The 16,601-nt window shown below is 48.8% G+C and overlaps 1 protein-coding gene across 2 annotated transcripts in view; it reads right to left on the reverse strand.

Moving 5' to 3' along the window:
* Positions 1 to 16,601, reverse strand: part of CASP9 (caspase 9) — a 29,959-nt gene that overhangs the window by 2,416 nt on the left and 10,942 nt on the right. The window contains exons 3-8 of one of the 2 annotated variants that reach the window (XM_007175158.3): positions 13,238 to 13,272; positions 12,138 to 12,314; positions 11,620 to 11,709; positions 10,294 to 10,441; positions 2,172 to 2,351; positions 1,431 to 1,540 (exon numbers count right to left, since the gene is read on the reverse strand). In XM_007175158.3, coding sequence (XP_007175220.3) covers positions 1,431 to 1,540; positions 2,172 to 2,351; positions 10,294 to 10,441; positions 11,620 to 11,709; positions 12,138 to 12,314; positions 13,238 to 13,272 — 740 coding nt within the window. The remainder of the gene's footprint in view (positions 1 to 1,430; positions 1,541 to 2,171; positions 2,352 to 10,293; positions 10,442 to 11,619; positions 11,710 to 12,137; positions 12,315 to 13,237; positions 13,273 to 16,601) is intronic. The other variant, XM_057528864.1, reaches the window with a different exon arrangement.

The following is a 16,601-nucleotide window of genomic DNA, read 5'->3' on the forward strand; positions in this document are numbered from 1 at the left end:
GATCTAGGTCCCTGACCAGTGATCGAACCCGGGCCCACTGCATTGGGAGCACGGAGTCTTAACCATTGGACCACCAGGGAAGTCCCCACCGAGTCAGAACTTTAAAAACAACTCTAGGGACCTCCCTGGTGGCGCAGTGGTTAAGAATCCACCTGCCAACGCAGGGGACATGAGTTCGATCCCTCGTCCGGGAAGATCCCACATGCCGCAGAGCAACTAAGCCCGTGCGCCACAGCTACTGAGCCTGTGCTCTAGAGCCCGTGCACCACAACTACTGAGCCCACGTGCCACAACTACTGAAGCCCACGCACCTAGAGCCCGTGCTCCGTGACAAGAGAAGCCAGCGCAATGAGAAGCCCGCCCACCACAACGAAGAGTAGCCCCCGCTCGCCGCAACTAGAGAAAGCCCGCGCACAGCAACAAAGACCCAATGCAGCCATGAGTTAATTAATTAATTAATTAATTAATTAAAAAAAAAAAAAAAAAACTCTAGCTGCAGCCTCCTTGAGTGTGTGTGTGTGTGTGTGCGCGCGCACTCACGCGCTGGGCGGGGGTGGGGGTGGGGGAGGGGTTAGAGAACAAGCATCTCAAGCATAAGTTTAGAAAACTCAAAAACTCATAAGTTTAGAAAACTCAAAATTCAGAATCTGAATACTCAGAAATTCACAAAGTTCAAATCAGACTGAAAGGTTTGCATGAAGAAAAGCTGAGGGAAGAGACTGGGCCCAGGAGCCGAGTGCACTGCTTAGCCCTGATGGGCCCCCAGCTGCCTCTGAGACCTGCTCATCCGTGGCCATGGCTCATGGCGCCCCCTGGAGTCGCGCTGCGTGGTGGCCCTGCACCTGCTTTTCTTCTCTCCTCTGCTCAGCAAAGCTCAGAGCCGGAGCTTCCCGAGGAGGAGGTCCCAGCCCTGATAGCTGCTTCTCACGGCACAAAATACCTGAGCAGAGCAGCAGGGGCCCATGCGTGCTCAGAGACGCTTGGAGGAAGTAACTGCTCTGAGTGGGGCCCTATCCGGCTGTCCTTCCCTGTTCTCACCGCGGCCTTCCAGAAGGGGAGACACTAAAAGGGTTCATGATTCTCGAGGGTCAAGAGTAGAAGGCCGTGCAGTGGGGAAAGGGTGCAGGCCCTGCGACCTGCCTTCAGGGCCACACTCAGGCACTGGGCCATCCCACCCTGGCACTGAGGACTGGCTCCAGCAGTGGGCGGACTGAGGTGTCAGCCTGGGACCTCAGAGGCTGGGGAAAGCAGTCTTTTGCATGATGGGCAAATGTCACTGCAGGCAGTAACTTCTCGCATTAGGAGAAGCAAAAGCACCAACTCTCAGGGCAAGCCCGGGTGCAGAAGAAACCTCTGGCTTGGGCTTGGGGCCCTGCTCAGCCCCACCACCTGCCCTGGGGAGGACACACTGGCCCTCCCACCAGCCTCACCCTGAGCAAGAGGGTCTGAAGGTCCTCGCAGTGAGCCCACTGCTCAAAAATGCTGTCCAGGGTCTCGATGTACCAGGAGCCACTCTTGGTATCCCTCCAGGAGACAAAACCTGCCGAAGGAGAAAGGCTGAACTTCATTGGGAAGCTGCCCCTCCCCACGTATGCAGACGGGCCCACCTCCACACTTTGACTGAGGTACACAGCCAGCAGCAGCCCACATCTCTGTGCTCTGTCCCATCGTGATCTTATTTCATCCTCACCACTAGCCTGTGACTTTGGTCATGGTTCCCATTTTCCTAACAAGGCAACCAAGGCTCGGAGAAGTTAAGTGACTCTCCCGAGGGATAAGAAAGGAAAGAAACTAACACTTGTCACACCTGCTATGTGCCAGGCACTGTGCTCAGTGGGGGAGCAGCCACCTTGTTAAAATCACCATGACGATCCCTAAGGTACAATGAATATACCCATTTTAAAGATGAGAAGACTGAGGCAGGGCCAGGACGAGGGTGAAGCGAGTGAGGCACACCAACGCAAGAATGCATGCCTCCTTAACATTTTGCATTCTAGGCACCGTGACTGCCTCGCCCTGAGCTGAGGCTCAGAGAGGTGAAGTAACTTACTCAGGGTCACAAGAGGCAGAACCAAGTCGCACACACAGGTCTTTTCTTCACAACACAGCTGCTTCTAGGGCAGATGGGGGGACCTGCTGGTTGGAAGGACAAGCTCTCACGACCCACTCACCTGGGAAGGTGGAGTAGGACACCAAGATGTCGCTAGGTGTGGGCAAACTAGACACGGCATCCGGCTGGTCGAAGGTGACTGGGCCTTCCTGGAACGGGGTAGCATCTGGCTCAGGGTCGCTGTCAGGGGTCCTGTCTTCAGGGGAAGTGGAGGCCACCTCAAACCCCTGGTCTTTCTGCTCTGCAGGAAACAGAAACAGACAACACTTGCCAGTGAAAACACCCAGACCAGAGCTCCCACTTCTTGGTGCCACCAGCCTGAGAGGCCTGATTTCCTCTGGAGCCAGGGGCCTAGTGCTGGACAAACATGAGCAGGAAACCAGAACAGGAGCTTTACTTTTACTATAACAAGAGTTTTCCACAATCATTAAGTAAAGCTGGGGGTGAGGGCAAGAATGCAGAAATTTTTAAAACAGCTATAAAAATAAGTTACAAGATATACACCCAAAAGAATGGGAACCAGGTGTTCAAGCAAGAACTTGTGAAGCAATGTTCATTACATTATTCACAACAGGCAAAAGCTAGACACCACCCATGTGTCCAGGGACAGATGAATGGATAAACAAAATGTCGTATAAACATCCAATGGAATATTGTTCAGGCTTAAAAAGGAAGGAAGTACTGACACAGAAAACAATGTGGATGGGCCTTGAAAACATGCTAAGTGAAAGAAGCCAGACACCAAAGGCCATAGAATATGATCCCATTTATATGAAATATCCAGAAGAGGCGAATCCAGAGAGAAGAAAGCAGATTAGTTGCCAGGGGCTGGGAATGGAGTGACTGCCAACGGGTATGGAGTTTCTTTTGGGGAAAGATGAAATGTTCTAGAATTAGATGGTGATGATGGTCACACACATTGTGAATGTACTTAATGTCACTGAATTGTACAATTTAAAATAGTTAAAAATGCTAAATTTTATGTCATTAAAAAGTCACACTGGGACTTCCCTAGTGGTGCAGTGGTTGGGAATCCGCCTGCCAATGCAGGGGACATGGGTTCAATCCCTGGTCCGGGAAGATCCCACATGCTGTGGAGCAACTGAGCCCATGCGCCACAACTACTGAGCCCACGGGCCACAACTACTGAAGCCCACGCGCCTAGAGCCCGTGCTCCGCAACAAGAGAAGCCACCTCAATGAGAAGCCCGCACACTGCAACGAAGAGTAGCCCCCGCTTGCCGCAACTAGAGAAAGCCCACGCGCAGCAACAAAGACCCAACACAGCCATTAATTAATTAATTAATTAATTAAAACAGCATATAGATTTTAAAAAAAAAGTCACGTTATACAGCCTTAAAAAGGAAGGAAATTCTGACACATGTTACAACATGGATGAACCCTGAGGACATTATGCTGAGTGAAATAAGCCGGTCACAGAAAGACAAATACTGCATGATTCTGCTTACATGAGGTGCCTCGAGTAACCCAATTCATAGAAACAGAAAACAGAATACTGGTTACTAGGGGCTGGAGGAACGGAGAATGGGGATTAGTGTTTAATGGGTACAGAGTTTCAGTTTTGCAAAATGAAAAGAGTTTTGGACATGGATGGTGGTGATGGCTGTACAACGTGAACGTACTTAATACCACTCCAGAGCTATACACTTAAAACTGCTTACCATGGTAAATTTTATGTGTATTTTATCACAAAGTTTTTAAATTAGAAAAAATTACCCCCAAAAAGGTCACAGAACAGTATATAACGTATGACCTGTTTGGCATAGATATGATGGATAAATGGACAGGAGAGAAAGAGAAAAGTCTGGAAGGAAACACCAATTGTTAACAGTGGCTCTTCTGAAGAACAAGAATGGGAGTAGGGATGGGCCCAGGACTTTGACTTTTCACCTTTATATACCTCTGAGGACTTTGATTTTGTTTGTTTTTTAATGAGCATGAACTACTTTTTTTTTTTTTTAATAAATTTATTTATTTTTTTTTTGGCTGCGTTGGGTCTTCGTTGCTGCACACGGGCTTTCTCTAGTTGCGGCGAGCGGGGGCTACTCTTCGTTGCGGTGCACGGGCTTCTCATTGCGGTGGCTTCTCTTGTTGCGGAGCATGGGCTCTAGGCGCACGGGCTTCAGTAGTTGTGGCACAGGGGCTCAGTAGTTGTGGCTTGCGGGCTGTAGAGCGCAGGCTCAGTAGTTGTGGCACACGGGCTTAGTTGCTCCGTGGCATGTGGGGTCTTCCGGGACCAGGGCTCGAACCCGTGTCCCCTGCACTGGCAGGCGGATTCTTAACCACTGCACCACCAGGGAAGCCCAGCATGAACTACTTTTGATCTCATGAGTTTACCGACCAATTATTATGTACTTTGATCATTTTGTCCTTCTTGATTTTTTTTTTAACCACACTTGTGGCTTCTTCCCCAAACACACATTAAATCTCAACATTATGATTCAAAACAAAACAAAGCCTGGCCATGTTGGCAGCAACCAAAGACAACCATGGCTAATGGTTTGCTGCACCTCCTTCCAATCTTTTGTGTTTTGTTTTCACCTGCTTATTTGCAGGCTCAACTAATCATGCTTTATTCCCTTATCAGGGCATCACGAGGATTTTCCTCAGGTTACGATAAAAGCTTCTTTAAAATCATGGTTTATGACACAGACGGCAGAGACACGTACATACGGAGTACCCCTGGGGTACAGAGCACCAACACAGGCACTGAGGAAGACAGAAAATAAGAAGAAGATGGGGGAATTCCCTGTTGGACCAGTGGTTAGGACTCCGCACTTCCACTGGCGAGGGCCCGGGTTCAATCCCTGGTTGGGGAACTAAGATCTTGCAAGCCAAGCAGCGCAGCCAAAAAAAAAAAGAAAAAGAAGATGGGATCCTGTCTGGGGAGCTAAACACCCAAACTGAAAAAACTCTGCCCTCAGTTTACATTGAGACTTGGATTTTTAAAAAAAAAACAAAAAACAAAAAAAAAGGACTTCCCTGGCCGTCCAGTGGTTAAGACTCTGTGCTCCCAATGCAGGGAACACAGGTTCGATCCCTGGCTGGGGAACTAAGATCCTGCATGCTGTGCAGAGCGGCCAAATAGATAAAATTAAAAAAAAAAAAAGATATAAAATTGATCTCTTTTATTTTTTTGGTAGGTATACAGTTGAGGCAACTGTCCACTACCTTACAGTGTCCCCTATTAAGACAACCGAGGGGAGAAAAATTGCCATTCTTGGCAATTCTGTCTTATGAATACCAAATAAGGTGGATCTTATGAGCGATTCTACCTCACCCTATCGTGCCTCGGCGGCTGGAAAGCACAAAGCCAATTTTCGGGCCACCTCTAGCAAGCACGCAGAACCTCACAAGATGCACTTCTAGATGCCAAACTTACTCTTCTTTCCTTGCATTTCTATTTCCTCCTTATTTTTTTTTTCTCTGTATTTTGTTCTACTACATCACTTGTACTTCCTTAAGTTACCTCAAAAACCCTTTTATGGAAACCAAAGAAGGCATCAAGTCATAGGTAATGGGATCCATGGAGATGTTTACACCCCTGACTCAGTAATTTCCTAAGGAAATAATTCAAGTGAAGCCAAAAGCCCTCAGTACAAAGACATTGGTGGTCATGTGAGCCAAAAATTGGATACCACCAAAATGGCCAACACTAGGGAATGGTTTAGTAAGTGAGTGCGTATCACTACAATGCAAGATTATAAGCCATTTGAACAGTGACAATGGAGACTGTGGAGACATGGGGTGATGCTTCAGGGATAAGGTTCAATGAGAAATGCAGACTGTGCCCCTCGGCCAAGATCCAAAGGTAAGAGGCAAAATGAGACTGCCATGTCGGGCTCGTAGGATTCTGGATGTTTCTATTTTTAAAGTTGCCATATTTTCTGTCTTTTCTGTTTTAAAACCCAAACTCCCCCAGAGCAACGGCAGGCCTGGAAAACAGAGGGTTAGGACTCAGGGCAGGACTCGGGCCACACACAGCTCAACCACAGAGCCACTGGGGTGGTGACGCTGCAGGACATGTCCTGGGATGAGTTCCTCCAAAGCAGAGCTCACTGCAGAGTACAAAGTGTTACTTCAGAAAGGAAGCAGCTGAAAAGAGCTTCAGCAAAGACAGGCAGAGGGCTGGGGGGCCCGGGGCTCCGCAGGGGAGGGTTTCTGGAGCAGGCGGTTGTGAGCCAGGCTCCCATAGGAGAAGGGAGAGCAATTCTGGTGGGAGAAGCAGCACCTGTCGGGCAGGTCTCTGGGCAGGAGAGCTGGAGGGTTTGTGTGGCTAGATCCACGGTGGGTAATAGCAAGGAGGGAGGGAGGTCACAGTTCACCCAGGGAAGCTGGGGGCCCATCCACAGGGGACAGAGACAGGACAAAGACGGTTCTGGCAACCCCATAATAATAACCCCAACATCTACTGACCGGACTTCCCTGGTGGTCCAGCGGTTAAGACTCTGTGCTTCCACTGCAGGGGGGCACGGGTTTGATCCCTGGTCGGGGAACTAAGATCCCATGTGCCGCGCAGTGTGGCCAAAAAATAAATAAATAAGTAAAACCTTAAAAAAAAAAAAAAATCTATTGACCTCTCACCCCATACAACTAAAGCTCAGAAAACTCGGTAATTTGTCTGTGGTCTCACACCTAATGCGCAGGGGACCAGGGCTCTGTGCCTCTCAACTACCCTGCTGCTTCCCAAGCCTGCCAAGGGGGCCTCTTAGATCTGTGAAAGCTGGACTATGGCATAGCTGTCTCAGGTCACTGCTTCCGGTTGTTTGCTTGGTCGAGATTCTGGAATCTGCCCTAGGTGAAGTCGGACAGCGGAGGGGACCTGAGATGGGAACCTGGGGCTGCCGCTGGGTCTGCCCGGGGAAGCAGGGTGCGGCGGGGGAGGGAGCGCTTCAGTGGGGGATGCCGTAGGAAGGGCCTAAGGAGACGGGCGGGGGGGGGGGGGGGGGGACCAGAGGGGCTGCCTGTGAAAATGGGACGATGGGATCTGAGAGGGGAGGATGGGGGTCAGAGGAAGAAGGGGTCAGACAGGGGATGCTAGCTGTGTCTCCATCCACGTGTCATCCTCCTACAAATCTGCTGGGAAGGCCTCGCCTATGGGTTATGCATTTAAGCCACTGCTTTCTTCTTAAGGAGGCTCATTGATTCAAAACTCCCTGCAAGGAAGAATAACATCCCATAAGAATAAATACACAGTGGGAAGACGAGCCATTCCCTCAGCACATAAAAGCCACAACCACTGTCGTACATCATTCTTCCTTTCCAGCTTCTCAGCATGATCTCGAAAGTTCTGGAGGGGTCACCCCAAAATTTAGGCCACTCAGCTCTGGCTGAGTTCATCATGCTAACACTGAAGTTTCACACCAAAGTTACTGACTTTGAAGCACGTTCTTCCACCTTGGTGCCCGCACTACCTCTTAACAAAGGGGCGGATGACATCTAGAAGATTTTTAAATTGTAACAACAGTGAATCTTAAAATAGCAACACAAGAGTCACCAAAATCCAGGGCAGACATTCAGAGACCTGTAAACAACACGACACCCCACCAGACACTGACATTTGGGTATTTCTGTCCTCAGCTGATGGTGGCGCCACCATGTGGCAACAGCGTTAAACACAAGATCCCGCAGCAGGGAGCTAAGCAGAGACCGCCACTCCAAAAGTGGCACCTTAACCACTGCGTTCCAGCTTTGGAATCCTGCTGTTGTCAGTGAATTGTTTGGTTTTGTTTTTAATGGCAGGAGTCCACATTACTTCAAACCATATTTTTATATGGTTCTATTTCAAATTCAAACAATTAGAATGCACATAAGATGGAAGCATACTGTGGGCTTTGTGCCAGGCTGGGGACCCAGCTGCAGGGCAGATGGGATTGGCTCTGCCCTCAGAGAGCTGACCAGGGGACGAGGCCATCTGAATGCAAGGTGAAAGTGCTAAGACAAGGGAAGAACGGGGGCTGCAGGAGCACAACAGCCGGCGCGAACCCTGACTTTGTGCAAGGAACGAGGTGTTCAGGGAAGGCTTCCTGGAAGCGGTGACAATAAGCTGTAACCAGAAGGATGGATGATTAAGAGTTGGCCAGGAGACAAGGCAGAGGAATGGCACATAGAAAGCCTGAGGAGTAAGCCAGACCCTGGTGTCCTGGGAAGGCTGAGCAGCGCTGGGGTGGGCACAGCATGCCAGTCGGGGGAGGCGAAGAGTTTGGGGCCAGATCAAGGGCCCAGCAGCCCCGCTAAGGAGTCCAAAGAGTAAAACCACAAAGATCCTCCTTCGCTGCTGAGAATGGACAGTGGGGTGGGCCCTGGCCCAGAAGACCGGCTAACTATCTTCCCCAGAAAGCTGGCATCCCAGCTCACCCTTCAGTCTGTTTTTCCTTTGATTCACAGGAGAAAGAGGGACCACGCACTTCTGAGTAAGAACATCACTTGACCACACATTCTGGATCATAAGAAGAAAGACAAGTTACAAAGGATTTCAACCCAAGAACAGCAGCCTCTCCATCCACCTGTCATCATCACTCTGAGATAACTGCACTGGTGACAGGGGTGGGGCTCTTATGTGACACTGAGTCCTCTGGGGTCAGCAGGAGGAGGGAGGCCAGGTTTCCAGTTAGGAAAATGAACGAGGCAATGTGTTAAGTGTGTTAAGAGACACACTAGGGACTTCCCTGGTGGCGCAGTGGTTAAGAATCCGCCTGCCCATGCAGGGGACACAGGTTCGTGCCCTGGTCCAGGAAGATCCCACATGCCGCGGAGCAACTAAAGCCCGTGCACCCCAACTACTGAGCCTGCGCTCTAGAGCCTGTGAGCCACAGCTACTGAGCCCGCGCGCCACAACTACTGAAGCCCACGTGCCTAGAGCCCGTGCTCTGCAACAAGAGAAGCCACAGCAATGAGAAGCCTGTGCACCGCAACGAAGAGTAGCCCCCTCTCGCCGCAACTAGAGAAACCCCATGCACAGCAACAAAGACCCAACGCAGCCAAAAATAAATAAACAAATAAATAAATAATAAATTAATTTTTTTTAAAAAAGAGCCACACTGCTTAGTATGTGAGAGATAGTAACAGTAAGAGCTAGGCTCTGTTACTACCCCTATTTGCCAAGACTTCTAGAGATTAACTGGCCCGTGGCTGTGCAGGGAGCAGCTAACCCAGGATTTAACCCAGTGTTCTCCATCACTCATGGCCAAGTTATAGGCCTGGGTCATGATAGTGACTTAACACAGTTCCAGTCAAATTATAAGTTCCGGGGGACAGAGACCCCACCTCTGCATCTTTACAGCCTGGTGTATACAGCAGGCGGTCAATAAACTTACTGGATGAATCATACGACCAGAGCCTGCCCTCCTAGACAATCTCTCCCATGACTCCCCCGCCAATGTGGAATAGTATGGGACAAATCACCGTGTGCAGAAGAATATGCCTCAGGTGCCCACGTTACAGGGCACTGGCGTGCACACTTGGCATGCAAGCCGACAGCTCTACGGTATAACAATGCCCGCTTCTCTGGCAGATCAGGCCAAGGGACAAGGAAGTGATATGCCTTTCAGACATCCCTGCCCCTGGAGATGCCATCATGTCCCATAATCCAGGACACATAATGGTGTTCTCTCTTCCCTCTTTTTTTATTTTATAAGAAAACCAGGTAACGTTGAAGTAGGGCTCAGGTTTAAAATCAGGACATATAGCAAAACTACAAACAATCTAAATAATCCTTAAAAATTACTGAATCCCCAGGACCTAAGCCTTTGGGAGTTCCAGTAGTTAATTCAGCAATGGCCTCCCTTTCTCTGCGAAAGGGGGAAGGGAGTCTGGTTGATGGAGGTCAGGGGAATGATGATAAGGAAAATGAAAGAGGTTTTCTCTCTCCTCTGCGTTGTTTGTTTTTGCCAAGTCTCTGGGGTTGAAGAGGCCACAGCTGAATGATCCCCTGATGCTATGGCACTGGGAGACGGAAGACGCAAACCTCTAAAGGCTGGACAGAGCTGAAGCTACTCCAGCTAGACGGAGATGCCACATTCGGACAGCAGTGACCATGTTTGGGACGCCCCCGGCTGCCTGGATCAACCCCCGGGACATCGAGAGGAGCGACGGAGAAGGGAGTAGGCGGCGGCTGCTTCCCCACTAGACTCACAGGGGCAGGGAGGCTGAGGACCGGCCTACCTCCGCCACAGGCCTGGATGAAGAAGAGCTTGGGCTTCCCTCCCAAGCTGGGGCAGCCGGTTCCGTTGAAGATGTTCACAATTTTCTCGACAGACACGGGATATCCATCCACGCCATAAACAGCGCCCGGGAACTGGAGGTGGCTGGCCTAGAAAACCATGAATCCTGGTGACAAACCCAAGAAGTCAGGGTAGGAATCCAACAGCCTGTTCAGAGGCTTTGTGGGGGCCAAGCATTTAGAAGGTCCCACCCAGGGGCACAAGGCTGAGTTACAGCAGGTTGGTTCCGGGCAGCCCCTGGTCCACCTCTACTCCAGGGGTCTGAAACTCACATGCCTATAAGCACCAGATAGCCTAACTCGAGGACACTGGGCAGCTACCTCCAGATCGGCTGCTCTCAGAGTGTGGTCCCTGAAGCAGCAACATCAACATCACCTGGGAACTTGTAAGACACACAAATTCCTGGGCCCCACCCAGACTTCCTAAATCAGAATCCCTTGTAGTGGGACGAGCAATCTGGTCCTTCAGGCACCTCTCTTGCAGCGAAACGTTGAGAACTACTATTCTACACGAATTCTTCTCAAACTTTATGTGCACGGGGATCTCGTTAAGGTGCAGGCTCTGAATGAGAGTCTGCATTCTCAAGAGCTGCCAGGTGATGCCCAGGATGCCGGTCTAGGGGCCACACTGTGAATGAAAGAACCAAATGGGCAGCCCCCGCCCTGCCAAAGGCCAGAGTTTTGCTCCATGAGGATGCTGGCCTGATAAGGTCAGACCTTTGTGGCTTTTCAAGAGAAGCCGGAAATCCTGATTTTTTGTGCTAAAGTTGCCAGTTTTGAAAACACTGTGCAACCCACAGGGGTTGTTACCTCTGTTCTGTCCAACCCCTCAACTCAAAAGATGGGGAAACTGAGGCCCAGGAAGGGGGGAGGGGCGTGGCCACAATGACCCAGCACATTAGTGGCCAAGCCCAGAGTGGGTCCCAGTGTCCCAACTCCCAGCCAGCAGCAAACGGCCTGGAAAAACACCAAGCAGGACCGAGGCAGGAACTGGGGGCTCTTATGAGCTGAGCCCGGCTCTGCACAAAATCCAGCTTGTCTTTTCCTGCCTCTCCCAGACAGCTTCTCCCAGGGACACCGTGCCACCCAGGAGGAGCATCAACTCCTCAGGGGGCAAATGGCTCCCGAGAAAACAACGGGAGGTGGACAGGGTCCCGCGGCTCCTCCCACAGGGCCAGGGTGTCTTGGACACAGGAAAGGACGGGGCTCGGCACAGCCTCTCAGGGCAGCCTTCCCAGGCACCTGCCCAAGGAGGTGAGGCCGCCTACCTGACAGCCGTGAGAGAGGATGACCACCACGCAGCAGTCCAGAGCACCGTGGTCCCGCCGCGCCAGCTCCCCCAGAGCCTGGACCATTTGCTACAAGAGAGGGCCGAAGGTGAGCCAGACCGCTGACGGATCGGGTCCTTGTCCTGGGCCTGCCCCCGGCTCCCAGGGCCAATAGTGAAGTAATGACAGTCACAGCCATCACAATAGCCACCATCCTTGGGGAAGAGATGCTGGGCTAGGCACTCTTTATTTACTCCTACAATGACCCTAGGAGGTGAGTATGGTTCTCGCTGTCTAGACAAAGAAGCTAAGGCTTGGGAGTCACACAGGTAGTGGGAGAGCCAGTCCTCAACCCGGGTCTCTGAGTCTGAAGCTTGCACTGGTAACCACCGAACCATACTGCCTCTCATGGTCCTACAGCCCGAAGGGCTCGTCTTGGGGAGTCATATGTTTCCAGGGTCCCTCGCAGGACACTACCCCGCCCGCCCCCAATCTCTCTCTGTGCACAGGGACCATACCTTGGCAGTCAGGTTACACTTCACCTCCACCATGAAATGCAGCAAGTGGAAGCGTTGCTGCATCCTCTCACAGTCAATATTGGAGCCCGTGCGGGTGTTGAGCCCCGACTCGTGGCAGAAGTTCACATTGTTGATAATGAGGCAGTGTCCACAGGGGTCTGCGTTCAGGACGTATGCCTGCCCAAGCACAGGGACCAATGTAAACCGGGGTCTCGGTGCACTCCTCGGGAGAGAAGGCGACCCCCTGGGTTTCACTCATGGGGTAGACAGTCTGGAGAGATGGGACAGAGCATGCAGTCTGCCTCCCTCCGAAGGAGGGGTCTGGGATCTACACCCAGCATTCCAGACTGAGAAGCAGACTAGGGTGCGCACTAGCTGTGTGACAGACGAACAGCTAAACTTGGGACCAAAGATTAGCTCCCATCGCAGTATTCAGGGATGGGAGCTGCTAGCTTAGAAATCCAACTCCCCTAGACATTCATCCCAAAAGGACCTGGAGGTCGCCCAGTCCAGGGGAGCACCTGAGAACCGTGTGGTCAGCTCTACCAGCAGACTCTCGCCCGGGCCCCCCTCGGGGAGTCTGAGGCCACTTCCTCCAGAGGCTCAACGTTTCCCTAGTAATTCTCTCTCACAGCAGCCTGTTCTTTTCGTTTACGGTACTTAACAGTATTTATACTTATGTATTTCTTTGTGTGACTAGCCTCTGCTAGGCTGATGGCTCCACGAGGGCTAGAAACTCGAGTGGTCTGTTCCCAGGTGTCCTAGCACGAAGCCCAGGGCTGACACACAGGAGTCACACGATAAATGCTGTGACTAAGACAGAGAGCGACTTGGTCTGGGGTGGCTGCTGCAGCCGATTCTGATGCCCACCCCTCGTTAGATCTAAACTTCACAGACGAGGAAAAAGCAGGGCTAGACAATCCGCTGCAGGAAGAGCTGTACCAGGGCCAGGGTGCTGTAGGGGGCCTGGGACTGGGACCCTCTCTCCAGCTGGGCTGAGTTCCCTGGGCTCCTGACACGGCTGCAGGAAGGATCTGGGAAGTGGAGAGCAGAAGAACCCAAAGCCAACACAACTGGCCCCAAATCACATGAAGACTCACCAAGTCGGCATTTCCCTTGGCTCTGTCCTGAGCACCTGGAGAGAGAGAAAGGAAAACTTGAATGTCGGGGTCCAACAGGGGAAGGGCAAGGGACACTGTGAGGACAGCTCCCACAGAAACACAGAGGAGCAGGAACTCAGGAACCCTCAGGAACTGCTGGTGGGAGCCAAGTGGCACAGCCACCTTGGAGAACTGTTTAGAAGTTTCCAGTAAAGTTAAACACACACCTACTCTCTGACCAGCAACTCCACTCCCAGGTACATACCCAAGAGAAATGAGCACAATGGGCACAAAAAGACTTGCCCGTGAATGATCACCGAAGACTTATTCATAATCCCCAAACCAGAAACAACCCAAACGTCCATCAACAAGTTGATGGGGAGACTTCCCTGGTGGTCCAGTGAGTAAGACTCCATACTACCAATGCAGGGGGCCCCGGTTCAATCCCTGTTTGGGGAAGTAGATACTGCATGCATGCCACAACTAAGAAGTCCACATGCCGCAACTGAGAAGCCTGCATGCCACAACTAAAGATCCCGCATGCCACAACGAAGATCCTGTGTGCCACAACTAAGACCCGGCACAGCCAAAATTAATTAATTAATTAATTAATTAATTAATTAAAAATGATAAGTAAGTACTAGGGATGTAATGTACAACATGATAAAGATGATTAATGCTGCTGTATGTCACAAATAAAAGTTGTTAAAAGACTAAAAAATAAAAAAACAAGTTGATGGGTAAGCGGACTGTGATACAGCCATACAAAGGGATACCACAGAGCCTAAAAAGGAATGAGTTACATGCAACACCATGGATAACCGCAAAAACACCAGGCCAAGTAAAAAAAAGCCAGCAGAGTATATATGGTGTGATTCCATTTATGTGAAATTCTAGAACAGAAAGACATAAGGAAGCTCCAGGTCTGCTCCCTCTCTGTGGAATCCATGGAGCCAGCACACAGTAGGCCCTCAGGAAATAGTTGAAGAATGAATAAATAAGTAAAGATGGTCATTTTTCCTTCAGTATCAAAAGAGTTTTCATTTCAACTAGCAAGAAGCCAACTGGTCACCAGCCTACAAGGTTACGGGACTTTTTCTTTTTTAAACAAATAGAACACATTGACCATCTCCAAGTCACACTGGAGACCATTCTCATGATCCAACTATGGTGCCATTCATTGCTCAGAGCGGGCCTGGACCTTGTTGGGAACTATTCTTTTGCCATGACTGCTGAGCCCGTGTGCCACAGCTACTGAAGCCTGTGTGCCTAGAGCCTGTGCTCCGCAACAAGAGAAGCCACTGCCAGAAAAAGTCATGCCAGAAATGCATTTACAGTCCATCTTTTAAATTAGAAATGGTTTTACCTAGCCTGAAGACTCCTATTAGACCACAGACTTAATTCTTTAACAACTGCTCATTTCCAAAATTCCACTGCACCCCAAAAATATACCATTATCTACAACTGAAAAATGTATTCATTTCCTGAATTAGCAGTAATGAACCCTAAAGTGAGAGAGTAACATCATCAAAATGGCAGAATAAGAGTTTTCTACCACCTTCCCCCTCCCAAAGAACACCAATTTTCACAATCACCCATGGACAAGAGTGTCTTTGTGGAAGTCCAGGAGTCCAGCAGAGAAGTTCCAGTACACCATTGGTGCAAAAATCCAATTATATAGGACACATTGAAGAGTAAAGACTGGAGGAGGTTACGCCTTCTTCAAATGCAAAGACAGCGACATAAGACTTTGAGGAACATGAAAAATCAAGGAAATAAGATACCACCAAAAGAATACAGTAGTTTTCCACAGTAACTGACCCCAAAGAAACGGAAATCTATGATTTGCCCAATAAAGAATTCAAAATTGTTGTTTTAAGGAAGCTCAGTGAGCTATAAGAAAAGACAGAAAGACAATTCAACAAAATCAGGAAACCTATACACAAACAAAATGAGGAGTTTAACAGAGAGATGGAAGTCTTAAACACACACACACACACAGAAACTGTGGCACAGAAAAATACAATGAATGAAATGAACTATGCAATAGAAAGCATCAACATCAGACGTGACCAAGCAGAAGAAAGAACCTGTGTAGAAGACAAGTCATTTGAAATTACCCATTCAGAAGAGGACATAGAATAAACAATGAAAAAGAACGAAGTAAGCCTATGTATGTAAAGCCTGTAGGATATCATTCAAAGAAACAATCTATGCATTATTGGAGTCTCAGAAGAAGAGAGGGACAAAGGGGCAGAAAGCTTATTTAAAGAAATAATGGCTTAGAACTTCCCAAATATGGGGAGGGATTTGGAAATCCAAGTTCAAGAAGCTCACAGATCCCCAAACAATTTCAACCCTAAAAGATCTTCTCCAAGACACATTACAATGAAACTGTCTAAAATCAAAGACAAAGAGAGAATTTTTAAAGCAGCAAAAGAAAAAAATTCCTCACATACGAGGAAACCACCTAACAGCTATCAGCAGACTTCTCAGCAGAAACCTTGCCGGCAAGAAGAGAATGGGATGACATATGCAATGTGCTCAAAGAAAAAAAATTGCCAGCCAAGAATACTTTACCCAGCCAAGCTGTCCTTCAGAAATGGAAAGACTTTTCCAGGCAAACAAAAGCTGAGGGAGTTCATCACTGCTAGACCTGCCTTACAAGAAATGCAGAAAGAAACTCTTCAGGCTGAAATGAAACATGCTAATTAGTAACATGGAAACACATGAAAATATAGAACACACTGGTACATAGTCAAAATCAGATACTCTAATACTGTGGTGGTGGAGTGTTAATCACTTAACTCTAGTATAAATGTTAAAGGACAAAAATATTATATATAACTATTGCTATAATAATTTGTTAATGGATACACAATATAAAAGATATAAATTGTGACATCAAAAACATAAAATTGGAATCGACAGATTCAATGCAACCCCTATCAAAATCCCAACAAAATTTTTCACAGAAATAGAAAAAAATCCTAAAATTTATATGGAACCACAAAAGACCCCAAATAGCTAAAGCAATCTTGAGAAAAAAGAGCAAAGCTGGAGGTATCACATTCCCTGATTTAAAATTATACTACAAAGCTACAGTAATCAAAACAGCATGAAAAAAAAAAAACAAAACAGCATGGTATTGACAGAAAAACACACAGATCAATGGACCAGAACTGAGAGCCCAGAAATAAACCCACATATATATGGACAATTAATTTATGACAAAGGAGCAAAGAACATACAATTGAGAAAGGAGAGTCTCCTCAATAAATAGTGTTGGGAAAACTGGATATTCACATGCAAAAGAATAAAATTGGACCCCTACCTTACACCATTCACAAAAATCACTCAAAAT

The sequence above is a fragment of the Balaenoptera acutorostrata genome, chromosome 1 (assembly GCF_949987535.1).
Source record: "Balaenoptera acutorostrata chromosome 1, mBalAcu1.1, whole genome shotgun sequence".
NCBI classification, from domain to species: Eukaryota; Metazoa; Chordata; class Mammalia; order Artiodactyla; family Balaenopteridae; genus Balaenoptera; species Balaenoptera acutorostrata.